General features: G+C 33.8%; 5 protein-coding genes across 8 annotated transcripts; 2 read left to right on the forward strand and 3 right to left on the reverse strand.

Annotated features, from left to right (window-relative positions):
* The first annotated feature begins 2,022 nt into the window (after positions 1–2,022).
* On the forward strand, positions 2,023–3,227 carry Snap29 (Synaptosomal-associated protein 29kDa). The gene has a single exon (XM_040709019.2). The coding sequence runs from the start codon at positions 2,180–2,182 to the stop codon at positions 2,879–2,881; it is 702 nt and encodes a 233-aa protein (XP_040564953.1). The 5' UTR covers positions 2,023–2,179; the 3' UTR covers positions 2,882–3,227.
* Positions 3,079–5,611, reverse strand: Nhe1 (Na[+]/H[+] hydrogen exchanger 1). Its single transcript, XM_040709030.2, has 5 exons — positions 4,945–5,611; positions 4,625–4,864; positions 4,427–4,569; positions 3,494–4,343; positions 3,079–3,423 (listed from the first exon to the last, which is right to left on the reverse strand). Exons 1-5 carry the CDS (start codon positions 5,406–5,408, stop codon positions 3,264–3,266), a joined length of 1,857 nt encoding a protein of 618 aa, XP_040564964.1. The 5' UTR covers positions 5,409–5,611; the 3' UTR covers positions 3,079–3,263.
* A 3,751-nt stretch (positions 5,612–9,362) lies between these two features.
* Positions 9,363–12,244, reverse strand: LOC121114877 (alpha-1,3-mannosyl-glycoprotein 4-beta-N-acetylglucosaminyltransferase B). Of its 2 annotated transcripts, XM_040708996.2 has the most exons (5): positions 12,058–12,244; positions 11,665–11,959; positions 11,360–11,502; positions 11,014–11,285; positions 9,363–10,964 (listed from the first exon to the last, which is right to left on the reverse strand). In XM_040708996.2, exons 1-5 carry the CDS (start codon positions 12,081–12,083, stop codon positions 10,927–10,929), a joined length of 774 nt encoding a protein of 257 aa, XP_040564930.1. In that variant the 5' UTR covers positions 12,084–12,244; the 3' UTR covers positions 9,363–10,926. The 2 variants fall into 2 exon arrangements, with proteins under 2 accessions (XP_040564930.1, XP_040564922.1); XM_040708988.2 differs by having other exon boundaries at positions 10,665–11,285; positions 12,058–12,241.
* On the forward strand, positions 9,611–10,615 carry LOC121114893 (uncharacterized). Its single transcript, XM_040709007.2, has one exon. The coding sequence runs from the start codon at positions 9,611–9,613 to the stop codon at positions 10,409–10,411; it is 801 nt and encodes a 266-aa protein (XP_040564941.1). The 3' UTR covers positions 10,412–10,615.
* A 108-nt stretch (positions 12,245–12,352) lies between the features above and the next one.
* On the reverse strand, positions 12,353–15,135 carry LOC121114856 (uncharacterized). Of its 3 annotated transcripts, XM_071887414.1 has the most exons (6): positions 14,495–15,135; positions 14,169–14,423; positions 13,152–14,114; positions 12,939–13,084; positions 12,609–12,860; positions 12,353–12,543 (listed from the first exon to the last, which is right to left on the reverse strand). In XM_071887414.1, exons 1-6 carry the CDS (start codon positions 14,634–14,636, stop codon positions 12,478–12,480), a joined length of 1,824 nt encoding a protein of 607 aa, XP_071743515.1. In that variant the 5' UTR covers positions 14,637–15,135; the 3' UTR covers positions 12,353–12,477. The 3 variants fall into 3 exon arrangements, with proteins under 3 accessions (XP_071743515.1, XP_040564896.1, XP_040564912.1); XM_040708962.2 differs by having other exon boundaries at positions 13,152–14,423; XM_040708978.2 differs by lacking the exon at positions 12,353–12,543 and having other exon boundaries at positions 12,688–12,880; positions 13,152–14,423; positions 14,495–15,040.
* Between the last annotated feature and the right edge of the window lie 11 nt (positions 15,136–15,146).

Raw genomic sequence — 15,146 nt, forward strand, 5'->3', positions numbered from 1 at the left:
TAGGAGTTAAATCATCATTACATTATACCTTAACTTAGCTCTTATCAAAGAAATCCACCATAAAGATTTAAAAAAAAAATCAGAAACTACAATCAAAGCAATAGTTGATACTTTGTGTGATCAAGGTCACAAATGGGAAAACATTCTTGGCAAGATTTTACAAATCCTCTTCAACGTGATGGCCAAAAATTTGGTTTCCCAACTCAATGACAACATCTGACAGGAAGGCAGAAAAAAATCATTTGACAACTAGCTCAAATCCAGAAAGGTTGCCAAACTTCAATTTGATAATGTTGAAGTTATGAATATTAATTTTTCTGGTGTGTGCATCTATTTTTGAAATAATTAATGTATATTATAATGGTGATATATTGGAGCTTATTAAATCTTGAGTTCTTATTAATGGTCCTATTGTGAATAAATATTTATATATATTAACTCATATAATCTGTATTGAAAACTGTTAATATAAATAAAATAATATATTCGTGAACTATGCCAGTCCAGGTGCTTGAGACGTTCATGAATAAATATATTCGTCCTTCATCCATGATGAAAATACTTTCTAAGACTAATTGGTTAATCTTCAACTTCCTATAGAGTCAATTACCTTAACTCTTTTTTTTATTATTCGTATTTTTAATTTAATATATATTCTTCCTTTTTCAGTTAGCAATATAAATCGTTATTTGGATTTTTGGTTTTTTTGGTGAATTTTCAGATCTACAACCAATATCTAAAATAAACATTTTAGACACGGGGATCGATCTTGTTCTATGAACAAAATCAACATATTGGCCCAAATTGAAACTTGCCCTTAAGAGCCCAGGAATCTGGTTTGATCCCACTGAAACCTATCCTTCAGTACCCTACTTTGAATTCTGAACAACTTTTATTTTATTTTTACAGTCTGTATCTGTCTCCTTTTTTGAATTTTGGGACTTTTAAATTCTAGTGCAAGAATTTGTATTATAGAAGATATTTGTAGTATGTAGAACATGATTGTATACATGATAAAGTGGGCCAATTTATTTAGCACTATGATTGGAAGGCCGCATGAGTACGTCCTTCAAATAACTTAATATGACAGACGCTACAAATGATTCACAATAAGAACACATAATATATGTATTGATAAAACATTTAATTTTTTGTAAATAGCTATAGATTTTAGAATTTTTTTTCCAAAAATATAATTTTTGAAATTTGTTTACAAAAGTTTAATTTTTTGTGAATAGCTATAGGTTTTCGAAAAAAATTTCCAAAAATTTAAATTTTTAAATTTTTTTAAAAATTCCAGCCCCCAAAAAAAAAACAACAAAGAAACATAATACAAATAATAATCCTGCATACGATTGTTCATATGATTTTCCTCTCCCTCCTAGGCCCGAGTATACTTAACTCGTATTAAATAAGAATCACCAAAAAGTTAAATGATTTAGTCCTCCCTTGAAAGTAAAGAATAGATAACATTTAAAATGACACACTTTCTTTCTTGGACAATTCACTCCCCTTTTTAGAACTTATATTTATGTTTATAATTATATTATATACCTATGGTTTATACTTCGTATATCAGGGAGAAAATTTTATTAATTTAGCTCTCCGTCTAATCTATGGACTCATTTTTTTTATTACTTATGAGTGAGTGAATAACCTCCATAATTAAATGTGTTATACATCTGTCTAGAAATTATGTCAATGATTCAAAGTCCTCTCCAGTAAAGCTTACTTTATTCTAACGCCCATATCATACTACTTTAATTTTTATATACACGATATTCCAAGTCTACGAGTATAGAGTATTTCAGATAATGTCATCATTATTTGTCAAAATTACTTTTTTAATTCGAAGGAGTCACATCAATTTGTATCATTTTAAATTATACAAATTATCGCTATTCATTTAATTTATTATGGACAATAATAAATCGACAACTATTGATAAACGAGCCGGTAGATGGCGCCTGTATATCAAATAGAAGAAAAGAGAGAGAAAAAAGAATAATTGTTGTTAGCCGATATCCTATTGGCTTTTATGTAGAAGAATTTCATTTTATCAGTTCTTGAGTTTGTCTGAACTGTCAAATCCCTAGTTGTTACTTAGTTATAAAATTAAAAAATTACTTATTAGTATTAAAGTCGTGGAGGATAATCATTAATCCATCACTGATTAGACATGAATGGACGTGAAATCTCTGACGAAGAGTTTCTTAGAGGCCGACCCCAGAATCCAGCATCCCCCAATGTGGAATCACGGCAACAGGAGCTCCTTCGTGCCCGTCGAGAGATTGAGGAACGAACCCTGGACTCAAGTCATCGGAGTCTTGGCCTCCTCTATGAATCTGAAAAAGTAGGGATTGCCACAGCAGAAGAGCTGAATCGTCAAAAGGATCAATTGAAATCCACTGAGCGTCGATTGGATGATATCAACTCCACTCTCACTCAATCCGAGAGACATCTTCAAGGAGCAAAGTCTGTTTTAGGGGGGATCATGAACTATTTCTCGGGAAGAAACAGTCGAGCAGCCCCACCCTCTTCCTCTGGAACAAATCATTCTAATAATAATCGGAAAAAACCTCCTCCTCCTGAGATGTCGCCACCCATATCAACAACATCCTCTTCTCACAATCCCGCCTCGCTTAGAACCTCTCAACATCCACCCATCTACTACAATGGCAATAATTCGGAGCAGATTCTCAATAGAAATTTAGATGAAATGTCTGTGGGTCTTTCTCGCCTCAAACAGTTAGCTCATGGTCTTAATAAGGAAATGGACGAACACAATGATATCATAGATCGTATTGATGACGGCGTGGCTAAGAATTCTTGGAGAATAGAGAAGCAAAATAAGGATATGAACAAATTACTCAAGAAGTAATAGAGGACCAATATTACCCTCGTTTGAGACATTCCAAAGCCCCGAGACACTACTATCAAACGTATACCATTGTTTATTTTAATGCTTCAAACTATCAGACTTTTTATATTATGAAATAATTGTTCCTCCCTATCATATTTTATAATAATTCAATCACCTTTTATAGTCAATTACGTATTATATTATTCGATACTGTGTTTCCTTTTTGTTGAGTTTGTATTTAAAGTTTTTAATGTCAACTATAAGAAATAATTAATTATTATTATATATATATATAAATAAAAAAAAAATCAGGACTTCAACAAAATTGAATAAATATGTCTCTTTTTTTTTTTTTTTTTTTTTATTTTCTCTCTACCGACTCTAAAAGATAAACATAAGACTAGATATCAATAGGGTTACTAGCTGGATTGCAAATCCCCAAATCGCTCTCCTCGCTTGAATCTGAAAGGAGAAGCGGAGAGGCTCGGATGTCTTTGAACCACTTATCTGTGAGCTCCGTAACCTGTCTCTTTCCATCTTTGAGTTCTCTTTGCGTGAATCTGAAATGCAACAAAAATATTCAAAGATCAAATAAATGTATGTCATAAATTATGATGGATTGTTAATTACTTTCGAATAAGAAAGGGTTTAATATATTTAAAGTTCCAATAAGTGAATCCTCGGACCTCTTTTTTACCAATCTTGAAAGTTGAGGAGGTCTCAATTTCCTCTTCCGTCAATTCTGACAAATGGGATACTTCAGAGGATTCGAGAGCCCCACCCATTTCAAATGTCTTTGAAAGCAAGATTTCCTTACGTCTCCGAATCTCACTGTTTCTTCGTCTCCTTGATCTTTTCTTGGGTTTTTTCTTTGTTTCCAAATATTTCATCAAAGGCATCGTGCCTCCACCAAGGATCATAGTGGTGAATAACACAACTGTGAGTGTGGTAGTAACTATAACTTTCCTTGTATCCTCGTTAAACTCTAAATGAAGAGCAAGAGCATATGCAATTGCACCCCGAAGGCCCGAAAACCACATAATTAGCATCATTTTCTTTGTAATGCGATGCTGACGAAATCGATTACATAGAGATGCGAGAGGGAATATATTTAATGCCCGACCAATCAAAGTAAACATGATGCTCCATACAATAAGAGCTAACTCAAATCGATGAGGAAAACTAAAAAGTGCAAGGCCCAAGTATGCAAACACACAAGATTCACACATAAAAGCCAGAGTCCTCATTGTTTGTTGCATAGTGATTTGAGTGACTGGTGATAGGTTATAGTGCGTATATTGACTCATGACAATTCCACAAAAGAGAATGGACATTATACCCGAGAGATGAATCCCTTCTGCAAGAGCATACGGCGAATAAACAAAACAAACCATGAATGCAAACTCAAGAGAAGGATTGTGATATAAATCTACATATTTCAATAATATGGAACTAATGAGAGCAACAAGGGTTCCGATTCCTAAAGTAGAGGAGAGAAGGTGGAAATTATTACAATTAGAAATGACTGAATGTTTAACATTTACATAACAACTAGAGACTCACCAGCAGAGCCCACAAAAACTACTAAAAATCTCCAAATTCCATGAATAACCTGCTCTCCCGTTGTAAGATCCACCATACTCTCACTCCCAGATTCTATCACAGTTGACGTAAGAACAATAGCAACGGCGTCGTTTAGAATAGACCTGGAATGAGTGATTTATTTTATATTTTCGTTTATCAAGTGAAACCTCTACTCACTCTCCAAATACCAACATGTTGAGAATAGGATCCACGTCTATGGCTTGAAAGATCGCAAGGGTTGCAACAGGATCTACAGCAGAGATGAGAGAGCCGAAAGCAAAGCTTTGAACAAAGTCAAGTTTGTAGACCAGATCCGCAAGACCTAAAAGGTATACTCCTCCTCCAACAACGAGAGCAGAAATCGTTGTTCCCACAATGGCAAAAAGCATAATGGATCCCAGATTTTGAAAAAAAGTCACCTAAATTTTAATACATATTATTATTTTTACAAATACTCTTGTTGGAATGATTAATTTCGGGGGGGAGGAGTTTCTAGACCTTTATGCAAATTGTATCCGGATTCAAAAATGATGGGTGGAAGAAGAACAAGGAAGAAGGCGTTTGGACTAAAGGACTCCACTTTTTTAATGTCCTCAATGGGAAGGACTTTCATAAATAGACCCACAACCGCTCCGAAACAAACGATGGCAAGACTCTCGGGTAAGAATCGACACTTGTCTGCTTTGAGAACGCAGTGAATAAAGAAAATACACATGATGATTATACAGAGGAGGAACAGAATGGCCAAAGAGCTTGAATGCTCCTTCTCCGCATCCCCTTCCGCTGGAAGGAAGTTCGAAGAACCTTCTTCTGTTTCATTTCCGGAGGTTTTCTCTGTCGTTGATGAATTACTTTGGCTCTGAAGATGTGTTGTGTTCTTTCCCTCTTTCCTTGCCTCTTCGCCTTTCACGGAAAAGGTCAAGAAAAGGAGAGCCAATATTATCCAATAGCTCGGTCTCATGGTTCATTGTATAACTTCAGAGAAAGTTTCATTGAAGATTCGGTCTGGATAGATAATTGATGGATTAGTATTATACTAATAATACAAGAGAAGTTATTAGTTAAGTTAACACTTAACACTATTTTAATTTTATTTAATAAGTAACATTTAGGTATCTGTTGACGTTTGTTAATTAACTAGGTGATGATGTTGACAAATTGATTGTTTATTATCAAAAAGCAATATTCAATCATCATGATATGACGTCACATATATAATAATATTATAAGTAACTCCCTCTAAAGTATAATTATCGAATGAAACACATATTTTTATGTAATCCAAAGGTTTTTTTTTTTTTTTGATGGATTTGATCTTACTATCCTATGCTGAATTCATGATGTAGCTTAAATAAAAAAATATTAGTACCTAAGCACTGCTTAGTAAAGTCATTATTAAATTATAAAAATAAATTTGTTATCGAAGGTTGCGTGAAAGAAGTAGATAAATAAATTCTTCCTTTTTTAGAATTATTTTTGGAGCAAACGTTTAAATATAATGACTTTTTAAAAGACTTTGTGATTAATTTTTTGATAGATTTCCAAAATATTAATTCAGTCAATTATGGTTCCTTTTCTTTTTTATTGATCCTTTGAAATTAAATAAAAAAAGAACGTCCTTAAATTTGTTGGCTATAAATTTACATTTTTTGGCCATTATTTTTTGTTATGCTCCGCTGTTTTAAGCTTCTTATCAATGATAAATGAGAATATCTTTGTCATTAAGTGGTATTGTTAAAATAAATAATAATTAAATAGAAGAACTGTTATGGGAATGAATAACTTCGTATTAATAATCTTTATTAGTGTGGAGACCCTAAATTATCATGTGCCTAATATTCCAATATGGTGATAAGCAATTTCGTTTTTTCAGAAGATGATTAAGACTAAGTTTCGAAATTGCAATTATATTAAAGTTTTCCAATATAAGTATAAATAAGTTAAGAGGCAACTTATGATTTGTTATAACATAATCACTTAGCACTCAACAATTCACAAAATCTATTTATGCAGATAACAGCAAAATCTAATATGTATTGCAAACAAAAGTATTGAGAAAAAAGGGTGCATATTCATTGAGAGTATAAGATTGACTTATACTTTTTCAATGGATTTCTGCATTATATACATCAAGGAAACTGAAGGATTCTTAACAATGAAATATTTTGATAAGAATAACAGATGAAAAAAAGTCGAGTTTGGTAGGAACAGGCTTCAAGAGTTTCAACGAAGGAGCTGTGGATGAGAAATGATAACTCTTAGTTCCTCATTCATTCGGGAGTTACTTCTTTTTGTGGAACTCTCCAGTTCCAAATAACTATTTATATGTAATATCAGAATAGAATTATCTTAACGAGTCTATGATCATCTTCCACTTATTTCCAATGACGTAAGAGACTAAGTAGTAATAAAGAAATCAGGCGTGAGATTGAAGTGTCCAGGTTATATATTTATCCGTATAAGTCCAACTTATAAATGGAATGGATATAAATCTGATTCCAATGAGTGATTTCTGCAATATATACAATACATCAAGAGAACTGAGCGACTCTTATTAATGAAATAGTTTTCTTAAGAGTAGGAGACAAAGTAGAGTTGACTTTAAATAATTTCAAAGAAAGGACTGTGGATGGAGGATGATAACTCTCTCTATTTCTCTTCGGGCCTTTCTATCGTTTTAGGGAACTCCTTAGTTCTTATATCTAGAAGTATACGATGATTCCGTAGAAGATCTAGAGGAATTCATGTATAGGGACAATTATTAACGAGATACGAAGTCACCATCACAGACCTTACATGAAGAGGCAACAATCAACGATCCTTCTATTAAAGGGTACAAGATCAACCGACCGAGTGAAGCACTTGTTCAACGGATCTCGCATTAGAAGTGGATATCCCTTGAAGAGAGTATAAGAATACGTTTGAATTGGATATTCCTAGGAACGAGAAGGATGCAGATCCATAAATCTGATTAAGAGAGATGAATGAAATGTCTTTCCAAATCCACAATTCCCTCACCTCCTTTCATCTGCTGACTACTGAGTAATGGAATTCAAAGTTGTACCTACTCGAGTCCATAGGTTTTGTGAGTCAAAAAGAAGTTGTAAGTCCCCCTTTATATATTCCCAGGGTCTAATACTATTTGGAGTAGCACAAGGTCCAATCACGCAACCTGTTGTGGTGAAAAACTTCAATTTTGATGATGAATTCGACCTAGTAAACTCATATGAACTTTGGAAAAAATTATAAAGCATTAGTATATGTCGGAGTTGTAATTTTCTCTTAATATCACGTGGTATTTTAAGCAACTCTAACATTTGGTATAATATTTGAGATCCCAAAAATTTGTTCTTTAACAAAAAAAGATAGCTTGACTGAATGTATATAGTACAAAATCAAAGTAGATTTATATATCAAAGGGGTTTCTAACTTAAATGTTCAACAAATTATCAAACTAATTTGCCCTTCAAAAATAAATCTTCAGGTCAGGTTTGTACAGGATCGTTATCCTTTCATTCAAATAACTAATAAATATTCATATTAATTTTATTATTCGATTGCTCTTTGAATAATAATGTGATTAATTCATAAAGTCGATAGAGTCGAGTGTATTTGCACAATGACTCAAATGGATTTGAAGTCGTTTAATTCAAATGGTTAGAGTTAGAGCCAAAATCATAAACTATTATTCCAATCTATAAGTTAAGAATAATTGATTCTTAGATGTGTGTAGTTCTGATGAAGTTTTTATGTATATTCATTATTTTAGGGACTGAAAATTTGAATTTATCTTAGAGTGTATGATTCAAATAGTTTCAAGAGGTCGGGACTATAATATTTAGAAATCCTAGCTCCGAATCTGCAGCTATTTTAAAATTTGTGACTCCAAATCATATATCAATTTACATATTCTCTGTGTTTCAAACCGACTCTGAGAGAATATAAATGTGACTCTTCCCACTCCCGACTCATTCATCAGCCATAATTATTACTTCAGTGGAATATTTGTACCCAGTTGATAAAAATCATACTATTTTTTATCATTTTAAGCAATCAATGGGAATATAGAAAATCGATACAGTCTAATTGATGTTTCCAATTGGTTATATTTCTGCACCAAAATAAGAATCTTGTTCATCCTTATGAATTAATTACAATATCATTGCAACATTTTATATTATTTGAATAAAACTTATTCAAATCTAATCAACTCCGTGCGTAAATACATGCGATTTTACTAACTCCTGGCTCAATTAACTTAAAACTACATTATTTTTATCCTTCTAAACTCTTGAATTGGGCATATGACTATGAGTAATCGATAAAACCTATATGAATTTTTCTATCCCTAAAATACAAATGATCATCGTTATGAATTAATTATATTATTATTCAATGATGAATGCAGAATATTACTTTATATTATTTGAATGAAGCTTACTACATAATCTTTTACAAACCCAAACTGAAGTTGACACTTTATTTTTGAATGGTATCTTCATCAATTTCAATGATTACTTTAATAATTTTTTTTAAATTTACTTTAAAAAAACCCTTTAAAAAAAATCTACTTTGATTTTGAGTTGTACGCAATAAGTCAATAAATCCTATTTTGCTCAAAATATTTTTTTTAGAATTTTAAATATTATCCCAAAATGTAAGAGTAGCTTTAAATACCACGTGATGTTCATAGAAAGTTACAATTACGACAAATATTATAGCCTTATAATTGTACAAAGTTAATTTGAGTTAACCATATGGAATTTATTATCAAAAATGATGTTTTTCATCAGAACAGGTTGCGTGATTGGAGCTTGTGCTCCTCCAGATAGCATTAGAACTCATTGATCTTATATTTATATCATTATTATTATATATAATATTAGAGCACTGAGCTGGGGTATAAACTAAAGTATTTCATGGTGTCAAAAATATCCATGCGCCTTTATATACTGTGAAGAATTGTTTAGACCAGATTTTTTAAAGAAAATAAACATCGAGAACTACTAGAAATAAACTACGAAGGAAAAGCCGGATATTTTGGACTCTCTTAGCCAAGTAATGAGACTAAGAATTTTTGGTTAGAGCTCAGGAGTGAGGCTGTTAAGGTTTGACGGAATTATATTATTAGATTTCCTTTGGAACTTATCGCCGTGTTTTGAGATGGATTCTCACTTTAAGATAGAGTTGACGTGTGACGTCCCGGACATTATGAATGAGGAGATTGTGATCCAGGAAAATGGAAGTGAATTTGAGGAGAGATATGAATTCGATCCCGAATCCACTGCTCCCGTGCAAGAGGTTCAGGAAGAGCCAATTTGCTACTATGAAGAGGCATACATTACGGATAACGACTCTTTGTCCTATGGCGATAACCTTGTGATCGACTCCGGTACCTCCCATGATACAGACCTTCAAACAGCCATTGATTTGGCTAAGTTCAGTGAACAGGGGAAGGATGCCTCCAATCCCAGAGCCAATAGTTCTCCTCAACGCTATATTATCCTCCAATATCCTGAAAAGTCCAAAATAACCAAATCAAACGACTTCCTCACTTCCTCCTCATCCTCTTCTTCTACCTCTGGAGGAGGAATCAAATCCACAAATACATTTGGAAAACCCAAGTTATCCTACGCTGCTATGATCACGGAAGTCATACGATGTGCACCCAACAAACGCCTCACTCTCAATGAAATATATCAAGCTATCTCTGCCCGCTATCCATACTACAAAATGGACTGCAAGAACTGGCAGAACTCAATTCGACACAATTTGTCTCTGAATCATTCCTTTGTGAAAGTACCTCGGCCGGAAAATAAGGGGAGAGGACATTTTTGGACTATTGACTACTCCAAGGAAAAGAACCTTTCTAAAACTGTCACCCCTTCAAAGATCCAACACATTATTTCCGATAATATTTCGGCCAAGTATCGTATATTCAACGTGGCTGCTCCACCCGTCTAATAATGAATTATTAATCAGCATTATTGACAGGATCTTGGAGCTTTTTCTTTCATTCTCTACAGACTGATGTCATTAAATAATAATAGTTATTAATATTATTATTACTCTTTAGATGAGCCGATGTAAACTCTGAAGCTTTAAAAATTTATCTATGGATCAATACTTTCTTTTTATCAATTAAAAATATATTTGTATAAAAACTCATTAGAATGTTCCCTTCACGATGTTATTAATTTATGTATCCGATCATTGGTCTAATTTTACGCATGTTCATGACGTACATATATTTCTACACTATGAGTATGTTGTGTCCCATTCAACTCTAAACATTTAACCATTAAAGTCCTCATCCGTTAAAATTTGAATTTTTCCACGTAGTGAGGAATGGCGGCCCACGTGTTGAAATAAAGAAGGGCTCAATGAGGGAACCCGATTATTAAGGCATGCAGACTCCCTTGCTCCAAAGAAATCCTGAGTGACCATACAATCCGTTGTTCGCCCGTAAATAAACATGTTCAATATCCAATCGCAAGGAGTCTCTTTGTAAAATGCCCTGAACATATTTGTCAAAAAGGGGAGATCCGACTTTTTAAATAATTTACCAATGAATCCTAACTTGCTGAAGCTCATCACAGACCAGTTAGATTTACGGGTGGAATTATTGACTTGATCAATAAAGTTCTTCATTTTACCTAAATACGAGTTTGTGACCAATAGGTCATCCTCCAAGTGTAGATAGCTTTTGAAAGAGAAGCGTTGGTAAATAAAGTCAAAAAGATAAGAGTAGTCCAAGCTTTGCCTGGCTCTCCATTTGTAATAATTTGATTCTTTGTTCCTATCGAAATTTTCAAGCGTAAACAGGGGATAAAAGTCCCTAAGAAATTTATTAATATTATATATTACTTAAATTTGTTCATAGGGTTTATGCAAAGCTTATAAGTTACCTACTTATTAGGGGAGAAAACGTAGAGTAATCCTTTTTGAATGTCCCTTTTGAAATGCTTTTCTAGCATTGCCTTGATCCTTGCCTTAAGGGTTTGGTTGAATGAAGAAACCATAAAGACAAATAAATACTCACCATTCGAAGCTTTCTATGATCATGTTTAAAATACTTAGTTCAACATTGTGGGAATACTATTTTACTAGATTTTACAGCCATATTTAAATAAGATATAATTAAATCTATATGTAGTTGGGAATACATAATTCATTAATGGAAATAAACTAAGTATATTAAGTGATTCATTTATAACCTGATCTCCAAGAAGAGATTTTAAGGTTTCGAGATAGTAATCATGCCCTTCTCTTGGAACTGACGAGATACCTATCACTGTTTCAAAGACTCCTCTATCAAATTTATCTTCGGTCGAAAAAAAATCCTGGACATTCTCAATGACACTAGAGCTCAATTCACTTTTTTGGGAAAACAAATTCTCTTTGTACTGACGAAATAATATGTATTGAAGAGTATAAACTTGGGTTAGAATCAATAATAAGATGATAAAATATAGTATCATTCGTATCCGACATCCTTTATCTAATCCTTTTCTATTGAATGAAGAAAAAATAGAGAATTTAAACTTTTTAATGAATAATTTGGTACATTCAGAGATTAATTTAAATCTAAAATACAATGTCCTCCCTACCTTTGACTTGATTTACTAAATTGCATTGGACGGATGTTATTCAACCTTTGGACTTTTCACCAAGTATGTTGTTAGTTTTATGCTTGTTTTAAGACTTTGTTATATTTTTCTGAGGTTACCAATTACAATTTCTACAGGCATCAGATTACAGTTTAATATACCTAATTTGATATACATCACTCAATAAATGTAGAAATCTTAATGCTTATCTGGACTTCTATTATATACAAAAAGGAATTATTATTATATGTATTTATATGACATTTAATTGATCCCAATAATGACTCTATATAAATAAAATGTATCCTCATAAAATATTTCTTTATTGAGCCATAAAAACAATTTATAATATATATATTTTATGTAATACAAATATTATATATATATATAGAAAAAACTATTCTGATCGAATTACGCTTTTTAGCTTCGAGGCCATGGATCCCAGTAACTAGGATCTCGACAACAAACGGAACCGCTTCCACAAGGCTAAGAGAGAATAAATATATGTATTCAATAATAAATAATGTTTAATTAACAGAGTAGATACTTACAATAAGAGGTACACGAATATTGTCATATCTAGAGTCAGTTGTCACTTCTCGATTAACCATTACACCTTGGAAATTGCAAAACTTTTTCAGAACACATTTCATTGCAGAGGGACAACTAGAGCTCGAAGAAAAGGTTTGTTTTTGGCGTATAAAAGTTTGATGCATTTTTCTACGTTGAGAAGCTTTGATGACCCAAGGGTCGTTTTTGGGCTTTTGAACCATTACTCTTCGACTTGGTTTACTTTTAAACGTCTAAAATAAAATAATAAAAGCTTTCATCGTAAGAGATCAGAGTATATCTACATTATCGTATTAATAATAAGTTCTTACATTTCTGGGGGATGAGTAATGACTTGTAGTAAATGTAGTCTCTTTTGGTGCTGAATGCGAATATATATTCGTTGTAGGAATGGAACTTGATGATGATTCATAGGAATAGCTTGTTTGAGCATTTGGTTGAGAGATGGAAAGAGTTTCTGGATTTGAGGAAAAACAAGCATATGAACAAATTGAAATGAATAGAAAAATTAACATAATTTCTACCTTCTACAGGCTGTAATGTAGAAGAAGAGGATGTTCCATGAGGGTCAGTACTAATAATGACCTCATTATTTATACAAGAAGTGCCTTTTGCACAGTCAATAGTGATTTTGATTGTTCCACTTGCAGGATTGCTTGGAGTTATAGAGTAAATATTATCATCTTGAAATGAAGTAGGATAGGATGAAACTTCATATGAAGTACTTGGAACCACGGTGTCATCATCAATATATGTTGTACTGACCGTCTTTTGAGGATAAGGATGCGAATCAAAGCTTTCTCTTTCGACTGGTAAGTCTGTTATGTATGTTACAGTAGGTTCATTTGAAACAGGATATGTTGTTATGGTTTGAGTTGGATGTGTAAAGGTCGTTGTCGTAACAGGATATGTTGTTATGGTGGGTTGAGGTAAGCTATCAAAAACCTGGGGTGTAGATGGGGCATAAGAAGTAGTAATAGGGTAATGATGCTGATTCACAGGTTGAGGCTTAGGTTTTGATTGTGGTCGGGGTTTTCTTTTTGAGCCAGACTTTTTCTTTGAGCCAGGTTTTTTCTTTGAGCCGGGCTTTTTCTTTGAGTCGGGCTTTTTCTTTGAGTCGGGCTTTTTCTTTGAGCCGGGCTTTTTCTTTGAGCTGGGCTTTTTCTTTGAGCCGGGCTTTTTCTTTGAGCTAGGCTTTTTCTTTGAGCCAGGTTTTCTTTTTGGGTTAGGCTTTTTCTTTGAGCCTGGTTTTGTGATTGGTTTAGGCTTTTTCTTCGAGCCTGGTTTTCTTTTTGAGCCAGGTCTTCCAGGAGTACCATTTGAGCCAAGCGTTCCTGGAGAACCTTTTGAACCAGGGTTTCCTGGAGTACCTTTTGAGCCAGGGGTTCCTGGAGTACCCTTTGAGCCAGGATTACCTATTGAACCAGGCGTACCAGGACTTCCCGGAAAACCTGGACTTCCCGGAAAGCCTGGACTTCCCGGAAAGCCTGGACTTCCTGGAAAGCCTGGACTTCCCGGAAAACCTGGACTTCCCTGAAAACCTGGACTTCCCGGAAAACCTGGACTTCCCTGAAAACCAGGACTTCCTCCTCCAGCTCCACTTCCACCACCACCCCCAGAGCCTCCTCCACTACCACCGAAGCCTCCTGCATTACCCCCAGAGCCTCCACCACCACCACCAGAACCTCCTCCACCACCACCAGAGCCTCCTCCACCACCGCCAGAGCCTCCACCACTACCGCTAGATCCACCACCGCCATCATTGAAGCCTCCGCCTTGTGCCAAGCGTTGAGAAACTGTAATATTGGGTTAACAAGGAATATATATGTGATGAATTATTTTACATATTTTAGGAACTTATATTTACCAGAGCCTCGAGTCGTAAAGGAGACATCCATCGATTCAGAAAATACACCAGGTTGATTTAACCACCAAAATTTCTTTTTTTGAGCCCATACGGGTATCATAAGAACAAAAATTAATAGAGTGGGTAGACGGATTCTCATCATTTTAAAATTTTGAAATGATGGTTTATAATTATTTAAAAAAAACGTATCTGCATGCAAGACTAGAAGTAAATTTCAATGAGCTAATACACTTTTCTTCACTCAAGAGATAACTCTTTTGAAATGCTGACGTTCTACCAAATGAAAAAGGTATTTATAGGTTAAGTCAGGTTTATTTTTATTGTTGAATTCACTATTCGCTCTTATGGGAGAGACTGAGGCGTAGTTTTACCTTTCAGCCGACGGGGAACGAATGGGGAAAGAGGCTCTTTAATCCCTTTGTACACATATTCAAAAATAATTGCCCATAATGAACCATCCATCAAAATATAAAAATAAAGAAGGAGATGAGCTAATATTCTCGTCTCTAGTCATTCACCTACACCAAATAATTAATTCAATTATTATAATTAAATACCTACAAAAAATTGGCACCTTCAGCACGACATTTCAAACTGTATTCTCATATTTCTTTTGATGAATTTATTCACTTGATGTTTTCACATTATCTCC

This window comes from Lepeophtheirus salmonis, chromosome 1 (assembly GCF_016086655.4).
Source record: "Lepeophtheirus salmonis chromosome 1, UVic_Lsal_1.4, whole genome shotgun sequence".
NCBI classification, from domain to species: Eukaryota; Metazoa; Arthropoda; class Copepoda; order Siphonostomatoida; family Caligidae; genus Lepeophtheirus; species Lepeophtheirus salmonis.

What these genes read in the sequence shown, in the direction of transcription:
- LOC121114856 (XM_040708962.2), bottom strand. Translation starts at nt 14,636, where the DNA reads ATGATGAGAATCCGTCTACCCACTCTATTAATTTTTGTTCTTATGATA. An exon ending in CTTTACGACTCGAGGCTCTG is followed by an intron (nt 14,424 to 14,494) that starts GTAAATATAAGT and finishes CCAATATTACAG; the next exon opens with TTTCTCAACGCTTGGCACAA. An exon ending in TACATTACAGCCTGTAGAAG is followed by an intron (nt 13,085 to 13,151) that starts GTAGAAATTATG and finishes CCTCAAATCCAG; the next exon opens with AAACTCTTTCCATCTCTCAA.
- Snap29 (XM_040709019.2), top strand. Translation starts at nt 2,180, where the DNA reads ATGAATGGACGTGAAATCTCTGACGAAGAGTTTCTTAGAGGCCGACCC.
- LOC121114877 (XM_040708988.2), bottom strand. Translation starts at nt 12,083, where the DNA reads ATGCAATTTAGTAAATCAAGTCAAAG. An exon ending in TTTAGTAAATCAAGTCAAAG is followed by an intron (nt 11,960 to 12,057) that starts GTAGGGAGGACA and finishes TTCATTCAATAG; the next exon opens with AAAAGGATTAGATAAAGGAT. An exon ending in AATCTCTTCTTGGAGATCAG is followed by an intron (nt 11,503 to 11,664) that starts GTTATAAATGAA and finishes ACATGATCATAG; the next exon opens with AAAGCTTCGAATGGTGAGTA.
- LOC121114893 (XM_040709007.2), top strand. Translation starts at nt 9,611, where the DNA reads ATGGATTCTCACTTTAAGATAGAGTTGACGTGTGACGTCCCGGACATT.
- Nhe1 (XM_040709030.2), bottom strand. Translation starts at nt 5,408, where the DNA reads ATGAGACCGAGCTATTGGATAATATTGGCTCTCCTTTTCTTGACCTTT. An exon ending in AGTTTTTGTGGGCTCTGCTG is followed by an intron (nt 4,344 to 4,426) that starts GTGAGTCTCTAG and finishes CCTCTACTTTAG; the next exon opens with GAATCGGAACCCTTGTTGCT. An exon ending in AAACCCTTTCTTATTCGAAA is followed by an intron (nt 3,424 to 3,493) that starts GTAATTAACAAT and finishes GTTGCATTTCAG; the next exon opens with ATTCACGCAAAGAGAACTCA.